General features: G+C 46.5%; 2 protein-coding genes across 2 annotated transcripts; both read left to right on the top strand.

The window, feature by feature from the left end:
* Positions 1-196: 196 nt before the first annotated feature.
* stub1 (STIP1 homology and U-Box containing protein 1) lies at positions 197-13,893 on the top strand. The gene is made up of 8 exons (XM_056577403.1): positions 197-333; positions 1,330-1,551; positions 2,058-2,256; positions 3,344-3,509; positions 10,231-10,306; positions 10,897-10,953; positions 12,349-12,465; positions 13,186-13,893. Exons 2-8 carry the CDS (start codon positions 1,438-1,440, stop codon positions 13,309-13,311), a joined length of 855 nt encoding a protein of 284 aa, XP_056433378.1. The 5' UTR covers positions 197-333; positions 1,330-1,437; the 3' UTR covers positions 13,312-13,893.
* A 176-nt stretch (positions 13,894-14,069) lies between these two features.
* Positions 14,070-19,031, top strand: crp1 (C-reactive protein 1). The gene is made up of 3 exons (XM_056577775.1): positions 14,070-16,831; positions 17,534-17,612; positions 18,148-19,031. Exons 2-3 carry the CDS (start codon positions 17,534-17,536, stop codon positions 18,756-18,758), a joined length of 690 nt encoding a protein of 229 aa, XP_056433750.1. The 5' UTR covers positions 14,070-16,831; the 3' UTR covers positions 18,759-19,031.
* Positions 19,032-19,722: the final 691 nt, after the last annotated feature.

Here is a 19,722-nt window from a genome sequence, read left to right as displayed (position 1 = left end):
GAGATCTTCGTCATCCAAGGATAAGCTCCTCCGGGAGGCTGTAGGGTCCTAGACCGCTGCTCTAGTGGTCATGAAGCAACGGTGACCGCGTCGCCCTCTAGCGGCGTCACCGCGCAGGGCGCCCATTGGCCCTCCTTCAACTGCGCCGCCTGGCGGTGAACTTTTCCCGGCGCCCATTGGCCGCGCTCCGCGCTCTCTCCGCGTGACGTCATCATCACAACAAAGTGCCATGACAGCCTGCGGTGGAACGGCGGATCGGCTGAGGAGTGAAACCGAGGTTATTATCCAAAACGCAGAGCGCCGTTCGTCTACCGGTGATACTGATCTCCTGAGGTGAGACCAGCCGCTTTGTCGTTTTAATGCTCGTCGACGGTTTGATTCCGCGGCGTTAAAAAAAAGGCCAGAATCTCCCAGACGACGATGTTACCTGAAGCTAGGAATGGTTAGCCCTGGGAGGCCCAAACCAACACGACACAAGAGTTTTAACCACCATGTTTAACCACCAGAACATAACCCTGACCAGGTCTGAATCGCGGTTATTACAGTGGTACAGGAGCGGAGCAGAACCGGGGAAACCCCGGTCTCCTCCTCCTTCGACCAAGGAGATCCGCTTGCTAGCTTAGCATGAAGAGCTAAGCTGTTAGCTAGGTGCTACTCTCTGTCTCTCTACACTCCTCTCCTATCTCGTCCTGTAACTCGTCCTGTTAGTTTGTACCCGACAACGTCATTATGTGTGTTAAATCTACTTTTTACTGGTGTTGTCATTGTATAATGTGTCGTTTATCGCTGTTGTGAGTGCAGTGCGACACACAGAAGTGTGTTGTATGGTCCCAATAGGATGGCTTTGTGTGTCATGCTGATTCCGTATGCACATCAGTAGCAGCTCCTGTGTATATGATCCCATACGTGCAATATTCTGTTGGAAGGAGGTACATGTTCTACGACAGCAGCCGAGAAGCTCCAGACACGCATTGCAGATGCGTTGCAGTGAGCAGATAATGAGGTTGTTCCCATCAGTTCGCTGAAACGCCTCTACATTGACGAACCAGAAGTATTATAGCTCATAGTATAACTAACGTCACAATAATGACATTATCATTCAGCGTCATTGTTTATTTTGTGGTGTTTAAAACGGTCGAAGTTGAGTGTTGAGGCACACTGTTTAAGGGCTTTGTATTGATCAGTGAACATGCATTTTGTTTAAAGATATAAAAAGACATAGTACCACTCTCCTTCATGTACCCCCTGGGACCTGCTGAACCCTCCCTGGGTTGCACCCCTGTTTGGGAACCTCAGTTTCACACCATCTCTCGCCCTGTGTGGCCCTAGTTTGTAAGCTGCCGGGGCGTTCGTCCACCTGCCCGCCAGCGAGCCGGAGACACGGGGAACAGGATCGGGAAGCAGCGCGGAGCGGGCGCCGCGGAGAGAGTGGAGAAGATGTCGGCCAGCCCTGAGAAGAGCTCCACAGCCCAGGAGCTCAAGGAGCAGGGGAACCGCCTCTTCCTCTGCCGCAAGTACCAGGAGGCGGCCACCTGCTACAGCAAGGCTATTGTGAGTCGTGTCACCAGCGCTGTCCTCTGTCCACCACGAAATACCACGCTCAATAGGATTATGGCAGAAAGTTTGTCGTTAATGTAGCTCATTTACCACTCTGTGATGTGCAACGCTTCTGACCATTTGTCTGTCGTTCAATCTATCGTTCGATCCATCTATAGGTCTGTGTATCTGTCTTCCTATCTATTTTTTTTTTTTCTAATTGTCTGTCTGTCTGTTTACCTATGTCAACCTGTCAAGTGGTCTGTCTGTTTACTTACATCCATCCGTCTAGTTTACTGTGTTTGTTACCCTATATCTACCTGTCCTATTGTCTGACTGTGTGTGTTTACCCATCTCTACCGGTCCAGTTGTCTGTATCTCCCTCCTTCTCTGCCTGCACTCTGTCTGCCTGTCTCTCTATGGGTCGTTCTCTCCAGCGGGTCTCCATCTCTCTATCATGGTTGATCATTGTCCCTGTTAAGCTCTGATTGTTGGATCCTAACACGGCGTCTCCCCTCTAGAACCGCAACCCGTCTGTGGCGGTGTACTACACCAACCGCGCGCTGTGCCACGTCAAGCTCCAGCAGCACGACAAGGCGCTGGCCGACTGCAAGCACGCCCTGGAGCTGGACGGCCAGTCGGTCAAGGCCCACTTCTTCCTTGGCCAGTGCCACCTGGAGCTGGAGAACTACGACGAGGCCATCGGGAACCTGCAGCGAGGTGAGGGGGGGTGCCGGGCCTTTGGGCGGGGAGAGCTCGGCTGCATTCCACTAGTTGCGATTATGCTTGCCTTCACTGCCCGAAGCTAGTTTCAAACCGGGCCCCACCGCCGTACCCCTGACAAAAAAAAGGACATGTTGCAGTATTAACTGGAAGAATTCATCCATTATGGGTTAAAACAGCGTCATGCCTAGAGTGAGCCTCAGCTCCAGCAGTACGGTGCTATCACCTCACAGCCAAACACTTCTCAGTGATAGCTTCAACATGGACAACCCTTTATCGGTAAATCAGAGCAACCTTCCCTTAAGCTGTTTCATTTGATTTATATCAAGACTTCGTGACCTTCTCATGCAAACGGGAAAATAGAAAAATAAACATGCAGTGGCTGAAAATATAGTAGTGTCAACCCCCCTTTATACACAATTATTACTGCAAAAATGCCAAGGCCGTTGGGAAACAGTGGAAAGAAAAAGACGGCAATGCTGCAACAGATTTTCGCAAAACATGGAATGGAATGCACAGAGGTTGACAATATTTTGAATGAACCAACCATAGCCATAACTATACTTAATTTTTTTAATATAAATAGCTATTTTGAATTATTAGCATAATTGTTAGTTATTATTATATATATATATTTATTTGTCTATTTTAATCAAACCTTTGTACCAGCTTCAGTACCCTCGCGTGCCTCAGTGGTACGCTGACCACAGGTTGAAATATACTGACCTAGACCGCCAAACATATTGAGCAACAAGTGACACATGGCCACCCTCTGACAAGCACTCCCTGAACAGCTGGATTTACCGTTGAATACAATCGGCAATTGTACATTTACCTAAAAATAATGTTTGTAATTAATCCAATGCAGAATAGGATGTCCCGCTTATGTTTTCTTCACACAGTAATAAGGAAGTCAGTGAATTGTATTCACATCATGCTAGTGCCCGCTAGCATAGGGCTCGTTGTCTTTCTCCACATCCCTTTGACCGTCTTTAGAGATGATGTTTTGATGCGTCTTTTTGATCATGCATACGATATGTACCACCGGCCTCACCGACCATGTGACGTATGTTCCTCGCCACAGCGTACAACCTGGCCAAGGAGCAGAGGCTGAACTTTGGCGACGACATCCCCAGCGCTCTGCGCATGGCCAAGAAGAAGCGCTGGAACAGCATCGAGGAGAAGCGCATCCACCAGGAGAACGAGCTGCACGCCTATCTCTCCAAGCTGATCCTGGCCGAGAAGGAGAGGTGAGGCCCTGGCAAAAATACTATTCGATATTCGCTGAGAAGTATTCGAATAATATTAGAAAATCTGTCAATCAAGAACCCCCCACGCACGCACACACGCACCTCGTATACACAATGACACGGGGGGAGGCTTTTATGATTTATTTGAAATCAATCTGTTTATTTCAACAACTGCGCCATACACATTCAACATCAAAATTATTTCAACGTGGGCTTAGGCAGATACGCCTACATGCGCCGAAAACAGATCGCTATTTATTTTACTGAATACAGCCTGCATGACAGTGAACTAGACACGTCTTTAGCTTATGGAAACTATGGCCAAAAAAAATAAGTTCACACCGTGTGTCTTTTTACAATTTATTTGTTACCAGCATTCGTAGTGTTGATCAGCAGAGAAATAGTCTGCCAAAGACTGACGTCGCTTAGCAATCGATAGAAAAAATAAATAAACTTTCCTTGACAGCGGCCATTATATGCTCAGCAAGGGTGAATTATCAAAAAAGGATTCACCACCGGAAGTTGTGAAGGCCCATGCAAGTGAACGGAGCGTTCAACAGCATTGAGAAGTGCCGTGTAATAAATAACAATAGTCACATTCATTATTCGATATTCTACTGACTCAGACTATTCGACTATTCGCGATCGTTGCCCATCCTTAGTCTGGGACACACGGGACTAGGTTCTAGATCGGCTGGTTAGAACCCTCTGTTGACTGAGAAATCTGGAGCCACCGCTTTAACGCAACGGTTGATGGAAGTTTACTTTGGATAATTTTAGCTGGTGCACTATGATGATCGGGTCCCATCAATTATTGGCCGATATTGGGAAATTTGTATTATGTATTAGTCCATGAACGTAAGTGTAGCCGATAAATAGAGACGATAATTCGAAAGCAACATTGGCTTAACCATTGGGTTTACCAATGCTCTTGTCATGCTCATGACCTCAGCAAGCAAACTGGAACTTCTTAGTTCATTTTTGATTTCCAGTGGGCGTCACCAACGGGCACAGACCAAAATGCCTTTGGACACCATTGGTTATTCCTACGACCAATCATAACTACGAAACGGGTGACACAACACTTAGAGATAAAAAAAAAAATAATAATCAACGCAAGCATTAACTGCAGTCGTCGGTTCTTCTTTATATGAAGCTATACCGTCCAGTTTGTCTGATACTGTCCCGATGGCATAATCATCATGTACATCAGCGGCAGCCATCTTTATTGTTGAAAATGCCTCCTCGCTCCTCTGCATCACCATCGTATTCATCCCGCCTCAAGCTAGGTAAACGTTTGTGATTGGTAGGTCTATCTCGTACCGGGCAGAAATCTTTGTGTATGGGGAGCCAGACCGTATCTGAGGAGCCAATGAAACATGAGCTGGTGAGACTGGTGCGGTCCCAAGGCCGGAGCCTCTTGGTGTTGGCCAAACAGCGGCCCGATGGAGAGGAGGGCTGCTGCCCACCGCTCGCCCTGGGCAGGTTACACTGCTGGGACCACAGCACTACTACTGGGGATCCCTTCTCTAGGTCGCCGCCTCAGATTAAATACCTTTTTAGAACTTAAAAAAGACCCAACACCTTCAACTAAATGAACTGCTGTTGAGATGTCATTCTTTAATACTGAACCACAGCAGTGCAACGCTGTTATGTCACCTTCAGTTTTGATATGGGGTTGTTCCTGGGGGTATTTATTGTAAAGCTTGTCAAATGCGAGGTTACTCCACCTGTCCAGGACAACAAACCTATTTTATGCTAGACGGTCTAAATGGCATAGCCCTATTTTGTTTATAGCTTATTATGTATCTAGCTTCAAAATTTTACCAAAATACATATTAACATAATTTATAATGTATTTAAAGACTACACAACGATCTTTTACATTCCAATATTTTTGTGTTTAGATTATGGTCACCTGCAGTTTTGACTGCTTCTTGTGTTTACAGTTATAGCGATGTCAGTTGGTTGGTCACAAACCACAGGTTATTAACTTATTGGTTATCTTAAAGGTCCCATGACATGCTATTTTATGTATTCTTTAATATAGGTATTAGTGGGCAACTAACACAGTATTCAAAGACGTTCCCGAAATTCAGCCGTGGTGCAGAGTTACAGCCACTCCCACATTGAGCTTCCCCCAAATGCGCTGTTTCGGTGGGCGTGTCAAGGAGGAGGGTGGGGGTGTGGCCCTGAGCAGCTTGCAGCCAGGGTACCATGCGCTCTGTTTACAGTGGATGTATCGCAATGGCGAGGCGCACACAGCCTTTAGCCGTGTTCTGTAAATATTCTAGAACACACGGGAGTCCTGGAGCTCTATATCTAAATATTATCATATAGCCTACACAGATATCTATATCATATAATATATATTATCACGGCCAAAAGCTGTGTGAGCCGATATTATGAATCTCAAACGACCGCGTTGGGTTCTCCGACGTTCCTGGTTCTTCAACGTCCACATCAATGTGAATACACACACTGTAACGCAAGTGTTTCTTGTCGGTTCTTTGACGTGTCTTGTATTTCCACAACGAGACTGTCGTGGGGGTTATCTGAGCCATGGTTGAGAAGGAATTGGGGGAAAGGAACTTTGGTTTGACTCGCTGAAGTACATGAACTGCGACATGCCGCCGGTTGCCGCGAGGCACCATCGCCCGGCAGCGGGCACCAGGCAGCAGGCAGCGCGCGGTTCAGTCGACTTCAGGTTGATGTGAAAGTGGAAGAACCAGAGACGTCGCAGAACCCGACAAAGTCGTTTGTGATTCATAATATCGTCTGGAGGCGCACACAATATGTTATATGATATAGATATCTATGTATTATATGATATTATTTAGATATAGAGCTCCAGGACTGTAACGCAAGTGTTGTACACTTCCTTGTTATTTGGATAACCGTTCTGCTGTTGGTGTGATGGCGCATAACACGTCAGACTCTCGTCTCTGGTATTTCTACAACGAGACTCGTATTGGGGGTTATCTCAGCCAAGGTTGAGAATGAATTGGGGGGAAGGAACTTTGGCTTTGACTCCCTCAAGAACATGAACCAACACATGGAGGAGAAAGGGATTGTTGGCGGCGAATGTCTCCCGCTTGAGCCCCGCTGAGGGACCACCGCCGGTGGCGGAGGTGCATAAGCGCTGCCCGGCAAAGATCCCTTTCTCCTCCTTGTCGTGGTTCATGTTCTTGAGGGAGTCAAAGCCAAAGTTCCTTCCCCCCAATTCATTCTCAACCTTGGCTGAGATAACCCCCAATACGAGTCTCGTTGTAGAAATACCAGAGACGAGAGTCCGACGTGTTATGCGCCATCACACCAACAGCAGAACGGTTTTCCAAATATCAAGGAAGTGTACAACACTTGCGTTACAGTCCTGGAGCTCTATATCTAAATAATATCATATAATACATAGATATCTATATCATATAACACAGTGGTTTTCAAACTGTGGGGCGCGCCCCCCCTGGGGGGCGCCAGAGTTCTTCAGGGAGGGCGCGACGTGAGAAAAAAATAAACCCGAAGAAAAACCTGAAAGTCGATGATTCAAATCATCAATCGTACTTCAACTGTAGAAGTAACCTAACTAAATCAATTTTCAACCGTTTATCTTCGTGCAAACCATTTAACAAATCTACACACTTGTATCTTCAATAATATCGAAACAGAATTTCGATATCATTTAAAATTTCTTCAGAACCACCGTTTTAGTTTCATACCGCTTCGTTTTCAGCTGTTTTCATTGAAGACGTCTGCCCATTCTGATACACCTACTTCTAGACATCGTAACTCATTCATTTTCAAACCGTTGAACAAATCTACACACTTGTATCTTCAATACTATCCAAACGGAATTTTGATAGCATTTATACTTTTTTCAGAATCACAGTTTTAGTTTCAAACCGGCATCGTTTTCAGTTGCTTATAATAATTTAGGTCACCATAGCAACGCCGGTAAACAAACCCCGCCGAATAGTCGAATCTCTGGACTGAAAAGGCAGATCTGATTAGACTCAGAAAATTCAGAGTCGGGGACCCTGAATGAATCTGTGTAAACTGGCAGTTTACACAGATTAAGATGTTCAAATGTATTTAAAAAAGGTTAAGATAAAACATGCTTAGATAAAGTTGGTAAATTGTGTTAAGAAATGTGTTTAAAAACGCACAAAGATGTTATGTTTCAGAAATATGTTTAAAATGTTTAAAAAATATGTTTAAAAAATATGTTTAAAATGTTTTAAAATTATGATCAGAGATGTTTAAAATGTTGAATTTTAAACATTTTGATCAAACCCCTGATATAACATATTGTGTGCGCCTCCAGACGATATTATGAATCACAAACGACTTTGTCGGGTTCTGCGACGTCTCTGGTTCTTCCACTTTCACATCAACCTGAAGTCGACTGAACCGCGCGCTGCCTGCTGCCGACTGCCCGCTGCCGGGTGATGGTGCCTCGCGGCAACCGGCGGCATGTCACAGTTCATGTACTTCAGCGAGTCAAACCAAAGTTCCTTTCCCCCAATTCCTTCTCAACCATGGCTCAGATAACCCCCACGACAGTCTCGTTGTGGAAATACAAGACACGTCAAAGAACCGACAAGAAACACTTGCGTTACAGCGTGTGTATTCACACTAGGGCTGTCAAAATGAACTTCGCTATTCGAATATAATTCAATTTTTTTAAAAAGGAGAACATTCGAGTGCGGCAACTAACGTTCAAACTTTTTTTTTTTTTTTTTTGCAAATTTTATTGACAAGTCAAGAATTACATTTAACTTTTGCCTAGCAACGACGCAAATCAAAGTCAACGTCGTGCGTCGTGACGTTCGGCATTGTATGCTTACAAGATGGTGGGAAGCAGCGCGCGAGCAGACACAGAGATGGAAAGCAAGAGCCACGGTCAAAACAGCCAAGAATAACATCGTAAAATAGCAGTGTGTGTGTGTGTATTTGAATGATTGAACATCAGCTTCTTCATTAAACATCATTGCTTGAATATTTCTGGCGTTATATCTTACCTATTTATATAAGTTTTGTATTGATTTGGTAAAACTTGTTGCAAATGTTACATAACAGATTTGGTTGACGCGCCCTCTAGTGGACGCGGGACGTAGGCCTAATAATAAGATGGTATCGGTGTATATAATGATATTAAAAAAAAAACATTAAAATATTCGAATATTATTCGAATATTCAACATAAGAAGCATTAGAAATTCGAATATGATTTGAGGGGAGGATTGACAGCCCTAATTCACACACACACACATGTGGCGCTCGCACGGTCGAGTCTCATTGGCGGGCCAACGTCTCTGGGCGGGCCAGGCAGAGTAAGGGGAGGAGCTGAGATTCCTGATGACGTCATGAATACAGACATTCCAGATCAGCGCGCTTGAGCCTCAGTTTTTTCAAAGGCGAGCAGAACAGCTAGTGCTAGTTTTACACCAAACGCAAGTTTTAGCCACTGGGGGACCATAGGCAGGCTAGGGGAACTCATATTTATGTTAGAAAACCTCACAAAGTGAGATTTTCATGTCATGGGACCTTTAAGTTATCTGCCATGAGCAGCAGGTTTTATTATCTGGTATCGTAACGGTTGGAATAAAAGACATTATCGTGCAGCCTGAATAAAAACGTTATTTGTAATTGGTTTGAAATGTCACTTGGATTTCAAACCTCGAGCTGGACAAGAAGCAGCATGAAACGACGTAGAAAAAGGCTATAACAAAACACTACCATGGTCAGGAAACGCATATACATACACCTACACGTACATCCATGACTTCTCTCAGTCCAGAATGAGTCATTAGGGAACAAGGGCTGACTAGTCCTCTGAGCTCCCTATCCTATGCCATTTATCAATGTTACTGAAATAAGACATACATTTAGCGAAAACCGTAGTAAAATCAGCCTCACCAAAATACTCTCCCCAAACACTTGTTGCCCTCTGCTCCGAACAGTTAATGGTCTTTCTGTGGTCTCAGTATACTGTTTGTCGTCACTCAGGTAACAGTCTTCATGCGGTCTCAGTATACAGTTTGACGTCACACAGGTAACGGTCTTCATGGGGTCTCAGTATACTGTTTGACGTCACCCAGGTAACGGTCTTCATGTGGTCTCAGTATACTGTTTGTCGTCAAACAGGTTACGGTCTTCATGCGGTCTCACTATACTGTTCGACGTCCCGACCAAGGGACACCAGAGGCGAGGTGTGTGTTGGCGTGTAGCGCTCTGTCTGGGCAGCGGTTGACTGCGGCGTCCGAGAGAAAGTTAGGCTTCCCCAAACTTGAAGGACACTTGGAGTCTAACGCCCCAGTGTGTGTGGTTTGTGGAAATTGTTCTGGACAGACGCTGATTTGGAAGGATCCGGTCAGAGAGAGGGTTCGGTATCCTGGACACCTGTAGTATAGCGCTACAGTGTGTCTGAATGTGGGGAGCTCTGTCTGAGCAGCGGTTTGTTCTGATGTCCACGTCAAACTGAGGGTTAAGCTTCTTAGTATAACGCCGCTCATACACAACAGCGTTACTACAAAAGTATCACAAATTTACTTCCCAGAGCAACAGCTTATTTTTGGAATTAAACTGGTCTGAATCAGTTAAAGCCAACGCCAATTCAGAGATATCTCTGAGTTAGGGTATAATGGTTTGCTTTCTCTGCTCTGGTCTCGGTCTCTGGGTTTGATTGCTCTGGTCTGACGGCACGTGTATGTGAACCCGTACAGGGAGCTGGAGGACTGCAGAGAGAAAGAGGACGACAATCAGAACGGCAGTGACATCATGAAGATAACATCCCAGAATGTACGTATGGGTTGTGCACTGTGAACCTGATAATGTTGGACCTTTAAGGTCAAGATGTGTTAAACAAAAGATATGTTCACCTTTTATTACGAAGTACCGCGTTATCAGAAAGCTGAGACATTATCTAACATCCAGATTATGTCTTACCTTTGTTGTTATTATCATTAAAGTTGTGTTTGATCGCATAAATCAAGTCAAATCAACGGGTGATCTACTGCTGGGCACCATTTCGCAAACCAACCTGTGTTTTACATCCATCTTTAGTAGCTAAGAGAGGGTTTAGTTATATATAGCTAAACCCTATATATAGCTATAGGGCTACCAACTGATAATGCACTAGGTGTATTCACTCTAAATCACATTTATTTCGGAAGAAAAAATCTTCCAGGTTTGCTGTGTTCACCTACCAGTTGTATCCACTTTGATTATTTCACCTGCACAACATTCTCACAGGTGTTATCTTTCCTTTAGCCCAGGATGACATATTAAAACCCCTTTAGTTGTGGAGATATACTCTATTTCGTTGTACTCGGGTATGTTATATTCAGAGAAAGGTATAAAGATGTTAAACACGTTTGTTATCGGTTTAGGACAAGTATCTGATGGACATGGACGAGCTCTTCTCTCAAGTGGACGAGAAGAGAAAAGTAAGTTCCCATTTCTTTCGTGTGTGTGTGTGTGTGTGTGTGTGTGTGTGTGTGTGTGTGTGTGTGTGTGTGTGTGTGTGTGTGTGTGTGTGTGTGTGTGTGTGTGTGTGTGTGTGTGTGTGTGTGTGTGTGTGTGTGTGTGTGTGTGTGTGTGGCGAGGGTTTGCATTGCAACAGCACAAACTCTAAGCTAATCTTTGATTTTTTTTCCATCAGAAGTTAATGAACAGGCAGCGTAGGTAGCACGTGTCTTCATAAGTCCTTTATGGCTCCCAGTCCTGCTCCTGGCTCCACTCGGCCCCAGGACCTGAGCTATAGCTTGGCTAGGTTGGGTTCAGAGAGAGACGGTCCAAGCTATCCCGTCATAACGGCCCCTTTGTGAAGTCACATCCCTGAGAGCGAGTGAGCCTGTTTATGTCCACACTGTGAAGTGCAATCTCATGAAAGATTACATTAGTATTGCTTAGGTTCTCCCTTTTTCACATGGTGCATATTAGGGCTGTCACTTTTTATTCGAAGTTCGAATATTCGTTCGAAGGTGGGGTGAAAAGTTCGAATTCGAAGTGTAATTCTCCATTCGAACTGTAAAAATGCGCTATGAAGAAGACAGCGGCGAGTGGCATCTCCTCAATAAAGCGGCCCTCCTGGATCCCCGCTTCTCCCGGTTAGTCCACCTTTCCCCTGCACAGAAACATCTCGTGACTGAAAGCCTCTCACACAAGCTCACTGAAACGGAGACCGACACTGATCGCACACGACGGGGAGAAAAGTCCGCTGGGCGCGATGGGCGCCCGACTTATACAGCACGGCTGACAGAAGCAGCTGCAACGGTAACGGAGAGCTGCGAGACTACTTGTAATTTTCTTTCCGTAAGGAATAAAAAGAGCAGCATGCCGTGTTGGAGTTCGGCCTCACAGATTGTTCGTTTATATAGGCTGTGTCCGCATGGACGACATGCGCTCCGCATATCGCGCTCCGAGCAGTTATTGTTAATGTGTAAAAGACAGCCGCACTTGTGTGTCGGAGCTTCCTCTTGTTGTGTTTACAAATGTGTTATCAAAGATGTGTTTTTATCCTGTGCTGTTATGAATTCAGTAGGTATACGTCAAAAATCAAGACTGTTGTCGTGTTCTATGGGGGGGGGGGGGGGGGGGGGGTCGAATGTATTCGAATGTATTCGAATTAATTATGGACATTCGAAATTCGTTCGAATTTCATTTTTGGAAAAAGTGACAGCCCTAGTGCATATTGCATATTGCACCGCATGCTGTGGTTAACTGTGTGCTTAACTGTGGGTAACTGGCTGGCTGTGTGGTTTACTGCGTGGATGACTGGTTGACTGGTTGGCTATGTGGTTGACTGTGTGGTTGAGCCTGTCTTCATGTGTGCCCTGCAGAAGAGGGAGATCCCAGACTACCTGTGTGGGAAGATCAGCTTTGAGCTGATGAGGGAGCCATGCATCACGCCCAGCGGCATCACCTACGACCGCAAGGACATCGAGGAACACCTGCAGGTACCGCCACACCGCCTCCAACACCGCCATCCTCACCTTCACACCGCCTCCAACACCGCCATCCTCACCTTCACACTGCCTCCACCACCTCCACCTTCACACCGCCTCCACCACCTCCACCTTCACACCGCCTCCACCACCTCCACCTTCACACCGCCTCCACCACCTCCACCTTCACACCGCCTCCACCACCTCCACCTTCACACCGCCTCCACCACCTCCACCTTCACACCGCCTCCAACACCGCCATCCTCACCTTCACACCGCCTCCACCACCTCCACCTTCACACCGCCTCCACCACCTCCACCTTCACACCGCCTCCACCACCTCCACCTTCACACCGCCTCCACCACCTCCACCTTCACACCGCCTCCACCACCTCCACCTTCACACCGCCTCAACCACCTCCATCCTCACCTTCACACCACCTCCACCACCTCCACCTTCACACCGCCTCCACCACCTCCACCCTCACCTTCACAGCCCGATGGTGGATGATCTCTCAATACAGGAATAATTCTGAATATTGTGGTCCGCATTAGTCCATCAGACTAATGGGAGACAGGGTCTACCTCCCAGCTGCATCAATGTTTGCGGTCCGGTTGTGTCTGGTATCTGTGTGAACGGCTCAATTCAGTCAACCTTTGACATTTGAACCTGATCTTGTTTATCTCGGGAATAACACTGGTTTTACCCCCCCCACCCCCCCCCCCCACCAGAGGGTGGGTCACTTCGACCCGGTGACCCGGAGTCCTCTGACCCAGGATCAGCTGATCCCCAACCTGGCCATGAAGGAGGTGATCGATGCCTTCATCCAGGAAAACGGCTGGGTGGAGGACTACTGAGCCTGGACACTTCTCCTACTCACCCTCCAAACCCTCTCCTTCCCCCTCCCTCCTACTCTGCTCCTTCTCTTTACCCCTCCTCCTTACTGAGAGAAGAGGCCAGACACCTCCTCATCTTCCTCACCCATTCTACAAAGGGTGCCTGCCCTGGCAGGCTCTTTCTTTCTCTCTCTCTTTCTCTGTCTCTCTCCCTCTCCCTCTTTCTCTCTCCATGTATCCCGGTGTGTCTCTCTCTCTCTCTCCCTGTGTGTCCGTCTGTCCTAGGCTGTCCTTCCAAGCCCCACGCTTCACCTCTGCATTCCTGTCCTCCCCTCACATTCCCTCGCTCTCTCTCTCCAACTCTCTCCTGTGTATGAAGTCTCTCAGGTCTCTCCATCCCACCATCACTCTCTCCACTGTGCCTCGTTCACCCTCTCTCTTTGTCTCTCACCCCTTCCTCCCCCTCTGTCGTCATGTCTATGAGCTAAACATGTCTACAATCACAACAGACAATTCCAACACCAACTGAGTGGATTAAGGCACAAGTCTTTAAGAATAAACATCCACTCTGTCTCTCTCCGTCTCTCTCTCTGTCTCTCTCTGTCTCTCTCTCTCTGTCTCTCTCTCTCTCTCTCTGTCTCTCTCTTTCTCTCTGTCTCTCTCTCTCTCTCTGTCTCTCTCTCTCTCTCTCTCTCTCTCTCTCTCTGTCTCTCTCTCTGTCTCTCTCTCTCTCTCTCTCTCTCTCTCTGTCTCTCTCTTTCTCTCTGTCTCTCTCTTTCTCTCTGTCTCTCTCTCTCTCTCTGTCTCTCTCTCTCTCTCTCTCTCTCTCTCTCTGTCTCTTTCTCTCTCTCTCTCTCTCTGTCTCTGTCTCTGTCTCTGTCTCTGTCTCTCTCTCTCCCTCTCTCTAGTGCCACAGTCTTCTGAGTCATCAGTACTGAACGTCTGTGTTTGTGCTCACAATGGTGATAAAAACACTCATACATTTTAATATTTTACTAGAAGGGTCGAACTATCACCCGGCCGTCTCCCACTCTGCTCCAGTACTCCCTGGCTGATATCGGTTCTTACGACTGTGAATCAAACATTAATTAATTGTGTTTGATCTTAACAATATGGTCTTGCCAAGGTGAACGTCGCAGACGAAACAAACCCGTTTTTCAACAGAAATCCTTGTTTTAAGGCGGGTTCTATGGTTTACTACGCATGGATCCCCTACTCTGCCACATGGTCTGATTAGATCCTGGTAGTCCTGCGCCTGGGGCCCCGGTACTGGCGGCAAACCGGCCACCGGCGGACTGGCCACACGTTGAATGTATGCTAGCTAGCTAAAGCGCTATGGAGGAGGGTCACATCCTGTTGCTGCGGGGCTGTTTCACAGAAGGAGCGTTGGAAGATAAGAGTAGACCGAGGTGGGCTGCTTCTCTCTGATGTCGTGAAACCCCGAGGTGAACTGAAACATGATCCTCTGAAGGGGTAGAAGATGTGTCCTTGGTTTTATCTGGGCCCTTGTGGCTTCTCCCATCAAAGTTTTTTTCAGGCGGACCTCAACTGACTACATAATACCCATGATGGGAGGGACAGAAGCCTCGCTCTTCTCTCCGAGCCCAGGAGAAACTGGTTCTCCCTGTGTCGTCACAATCAGCCACAAGATGGTCACCTCATATCCTTCATCCCCCTCCCCTCCCATAATCTCTTGCTGTGACTCCGATGCTGAATGCAGGACTCCCTCCCTGGGCAATCACCCTCTTACTCTTCAGCTGGGTGGGGGTCTGGGGAGCCCGGGAACTCCGCAATGCAACCACAGATGTTAATGGTTTTTAGCCCACCCCCCCAAAAGAAAAATCATCCCACCCATTTTAGAAGTGCTGGAGTTGTTTACAATCCGTTGCGTCCCTACCTTGGATACACTGCGGAGGTAATCTGTGTGAAATTTGGAAAGCATAAATATATATTTTAAGTTAAGCACTCGTGAGTTTACAGGTAATTGTCCTCGAAGCTTCTCGGCTGATGGTGTGTGTGTGTGTATGTGTGTGTGTGCGTGTGTGTGTGTGTGGTGTGTTTGGCCCACTGACTTCTGGGGTACCCCCCCCCCTACACACACACCTTCCCCTCCCCGCTGGTGTAAATAAGTGCTTGATCTTGTTCGGACTGTAATCTCTCTTACTGCTTTTCTTCTTCTTTCGTTCTCTGTTCCTTGGTTTCTGTACGGCTCTCTCTGCGTTTGAGGAACCTGTATTAAATGTAGATATGTTGATAACATCCGTGCATGGGTTGTGCTTCATTAAACCTTCAAATACGCCTATTTCCTCCTGCAGTCTGTCGGGTACCTTATCAATCACCTCTGACATGGCCGTTCAGAGGACACACTTGAATAAATACAGACTGAAGTCCTATTATTAAAGATGGAGATCTCTATTTATGATTATAGTTCATCTCTCGTGGGTTATCATCTTTAGACTCTTATTAGATAATTATGGTAGTCTCAGATCGTTTTAGTTATTAGGTAGAGATTATCTGTAATATGTAATCTACGACATCGGTTATGTTCATAGATTATGCAATTATATGATGGTAGTTAAAGTGCCTATAAAATAAATACACAACTTAATATGAAAACATGCCTGCTGCCCATGTAATGAGACGGGTAGCTCAATAGGCAGAGCATAACGTGATGAAAACATCTGTATTGAAACAGCAGTCTGCTAGGAAACATTCAACTAATTGATTTGGTTGGCTTTCATCAATGGTTAAAGTCATCAGACTCGGTGATCTGTGAAGTCGTGGTTAAATTGATCGGTTTGATTAATAACAAATGTTGGGTACCGGATAATTTAATCTGTTTCAGTGGATGTTTAATTTGAAGATGGCTTTAAAAAAAGACTTTAGTGAACGGAAAAAAACAATTTCTTGCAGGCCTAGGCCTATATTGTTTTTATGTACAGACGGCCTACACAACAGTCTGTTAAACATGAGACTCACCAGGGATGGGCCTCGACATGTTAAACATGTCGAGCCCCACCTCACACCTGAGCTCAACAGGAGAATAAAGCCGGCATGGGACTCAAACCCAGGCTGGAGCCATGGAGAGAAGGACGACCTGACCGCCACAGACTGATTTTGAACCTTAAAAGACCTGCTGTGTAACTATGGTTTTAAGTGACTTAAAAAGTCATATATAACTACTATTAGCTGTTTGTAGAGGAGGTGGTCGACATGTGGAGAGTTCATCCAGCGGCTCTGAACAAATGAAGGCTTGAAGAAAGCGCCACCAAAACAAGAGTGGCCCTGAGTCTCGTGCCACCCAGAAGATTCTTTCCAGTGCGTACATACGCACTGTGCGGTCCCGCCGCTGGTCAGTCACACGTCGACGGACAGCGGACCTATTGTGACGTCACGGTGCCAGGAGCGAGGGCTGCCCAGAGCTGGTCCTCCTCATCCTCATCTTCATCATCAACAGCGAGGAGGAGAGTGGTACAGCACCACCACAATCATAACATAACATAATATAATATAACTAGATCATAAAGAAGACGTCAGAACGGTAAGAACTGCTCCGAATTTAAAGATGAATTACTTTATCTAGGTAAATTGTATTATTTACAAAATACCACCAGGATATATGCTATAAACTTGACTACAGATAAAACTGAGGTAGTCTACTAATATCTGACAAACATTCAAAACCCGGGTAGGCTTACTCAAAAGTTGTAATGCCTAAAGTATATTTCTGCCTTTTTGAAATGTCCATGTGTAAATCCCAAAATAATCACCACAGACGCATCGATTCAAGGGATTATTGTTCCTGATAGACCAACTAAATTCTGAACAAATACATGTCAAACCACACTTAAAACTACTTTAAGAAGGGGTGTTTCTGAGCACCCTGTGCAGTTTGTCTGTGGAAAATAAGTTATAAAGCACTATCAATTATTAGAATGATTTATTCCGATCCATCCATGCTGACTCATCAGTAACTTCAGTAAGAGAAAGCATACTCCTGCTAGCCCAGAAATATTATTAATATATTATAAATAATATTTGAATAATGAATAATATTCATATATTATTGTGGCGTTGGTTAAATTTGTCTTAACATTTGAAATAATAGCACTTATATGGATGACTATTTCAAGTAATTTCTAATTAGATTTTAGAATATTATTTATGTTGAATCAAGTTATTTTTTGCTGAGTGGTTTTCGGAACATGGAGTAATCAGTAGGCCTACCTCTGCGTGAATCTAGATGGTCCTGGTCCGTGGACACTCTCTCCTGGGGGCGATCCTGCTGTGCTCAGTCCTGCTACTCGTCTCGTCCAACGAAGGTACTGCTGCTCTTTACCCAATCCAAGGATCCGATGAAAGCTGAAATGATGAACACAACATGTGTTCTGTGAAGACACGATCAATCCTAGAAACGAATCTCTCATCCTCATTGATCCAGCTTTAACTGTAGCTCCAGCTCCGATCACTAGAGGCCGCTGGTGGGACGACCTCCACAGACCTCCAGTCGTTTTTTGTATTCTGTTGACGCACCACTAATAATGTCGGCTGTTTGTGTCTGCTGTGTGTTGTGTGTTTTGTGTGTGTGTGCTGTGTATTGTGTGTTTTGTGGTTTCATTTTTGGTTGTGTGTTGCTTGTTGTGTGTTTTGTGTGTTTTTTGTTTGTGTGTTTGTGTGTTGGTTGTGGTGTTATATGGTTTGTGGTTGTGTGTGCTGTGTGCTGTTTTTTTTGTTTGTGTGTTGGTTTGGTGGTTTGTGGGCTCTTCTTTGTTTGTGTGTTGTGTGCTGCCCCCCTGCCGGCCGGTAAAGGCCCATAACGAAGGTGAACTGTATTTCCCGTCTGCTTTATTTCTCCAGCGGGCCTGGCCGGCAAGGTGCTGGTGTTCCCCTACGAGACGGACTTCAGCTTCGTGACCCTCAAGCCCCGCATGGCGATGGAGCTCCGCGCGTTCACGCTGTGCCTGCGTGTGGCCACCGAGCTGCCGGCCGACCGCCAGATCATCCTATTCGCCTACCGCACCGCCGACTACGACGAGCTCAACGTGTGGCGCGAGAGGGACGGCCGCGTGTCATTCACCCTGAGCGGCGACGGGGTCTTCTTCCACCTGCCCCCCATCACCACCTTCCGTACCAGCCTCTGCCTCACCTGGGAGTCGAACCGGGGACTCGCGGCCTTCTGGGTGGACGGCAAGCGCAGCAGCTACCAGGTGTACAAACCCGGGCACACGGTCCGGCCCGGGGGCACGGTGCTGCTGGGGCAGGACGCCGACAAGCACCTGGGGGACCTGGAGGCCACGCAGAGCTTCGTGGGCGAGGTGACGGACCTCAACATGTGGGACCACGTGCTGTCCCGCAGCGCCATCCAGGCCTGGCACTACGGACACCGGGTCCCCGAGGGCAACGTGTTCGCCTGGGCGAGCATCGAGTACGCGCCCAGCGGGAACGTCCTGGTGGTGGACGACGACTGACTGACCGATGCCGTGGTGGAGTCGCGAGCACCGAAGCGCGTTCCGGTTGGACTGTTGTGTGGCGTCATGGTCTCCGTAATGTTGTTCTGCGTCTCCATGTGTCTCTAATCGCTTTGAGTGACCTGTAGTTTACCACCCTGCGCCGACAACACACACACACACACACACACACACACACACACACACACACACACACACACACACACACACACACACACTGTTCTGCACTGGAGCGTTAAAATGCTGTAGAATAATTCTTAAAATAAAGCTATTTACCTGTTGTTATTTATTGGCTGTGAATTATGTTCCTGATAGTTCAAAAAAGTGCGTGTGTGTGAACGTATGTGGACGCGAGTGTGTGTGTGTGTGTGTGTGTTTGTGGGTGTACGCGTGCTTGAGTGCGTGTGCCAGATGTGTCCTCAGGGGGGCCGTCAGAACCAGCTGTCTCCGGCCATCATTACGCGCCTTCTTAGATGTCGCGTCATTTGAAACGGCATTGTTTGCCAACGTCGACCCAAATACTAAATACCAAAAATATGTCCTTTATTGAAACATGAAGCTTCAGTAATTCAGCCATTTCAAAAAAATCTAGCTTTTTAAACTATGAGGTCTAGGGTTTACGTTGATATCATATTAAATTGAATAAAGGGATTTATGGTAAGTAGGGCTGTTTATTTATGTGCATATTTGCTTAGCATTTGGCTATATAAGGAACAATGTGGCCTACATATACAGGCACATTACAACCATTTAACCGTTTAAAAAACATTAAAAAGGGGACATTTGTAACCTTTCGGCTCCTTAAAGGCGTTTGACCTTTGGAGCGTTTGTCCTTCCGCGTAAACGTGTTGGTCTTCATTTTCACATCTGAACGGCTACCGTGGAACGGGACGTGAAACGGCAACAAGGCAGTAGTATTCGGCCTATCTGCTGCGGGTTCCTCTTCATACGCATCAACTTAATA

Source organism: Gadus chalcogrammus, chromosome 18 (assembly GCF_026213295.1).
Source record: "Gadus chalcogrammus isolate NIFS_2021 chromosome 18, NIFS_Gcha_1.0, whole genome shotgun sequence".
Classification (NCBI taxonomy): Eukaryota; Metazoa; Chordata; class Actinopteri; order Gadiformes; family Gadidae; genus Gadus; species Gadus chalcogrammus.
Note: the sequence above shows the minus strand (reverse complement) of the source record. Positions and strands in the feature narration are given on the sequence as shown.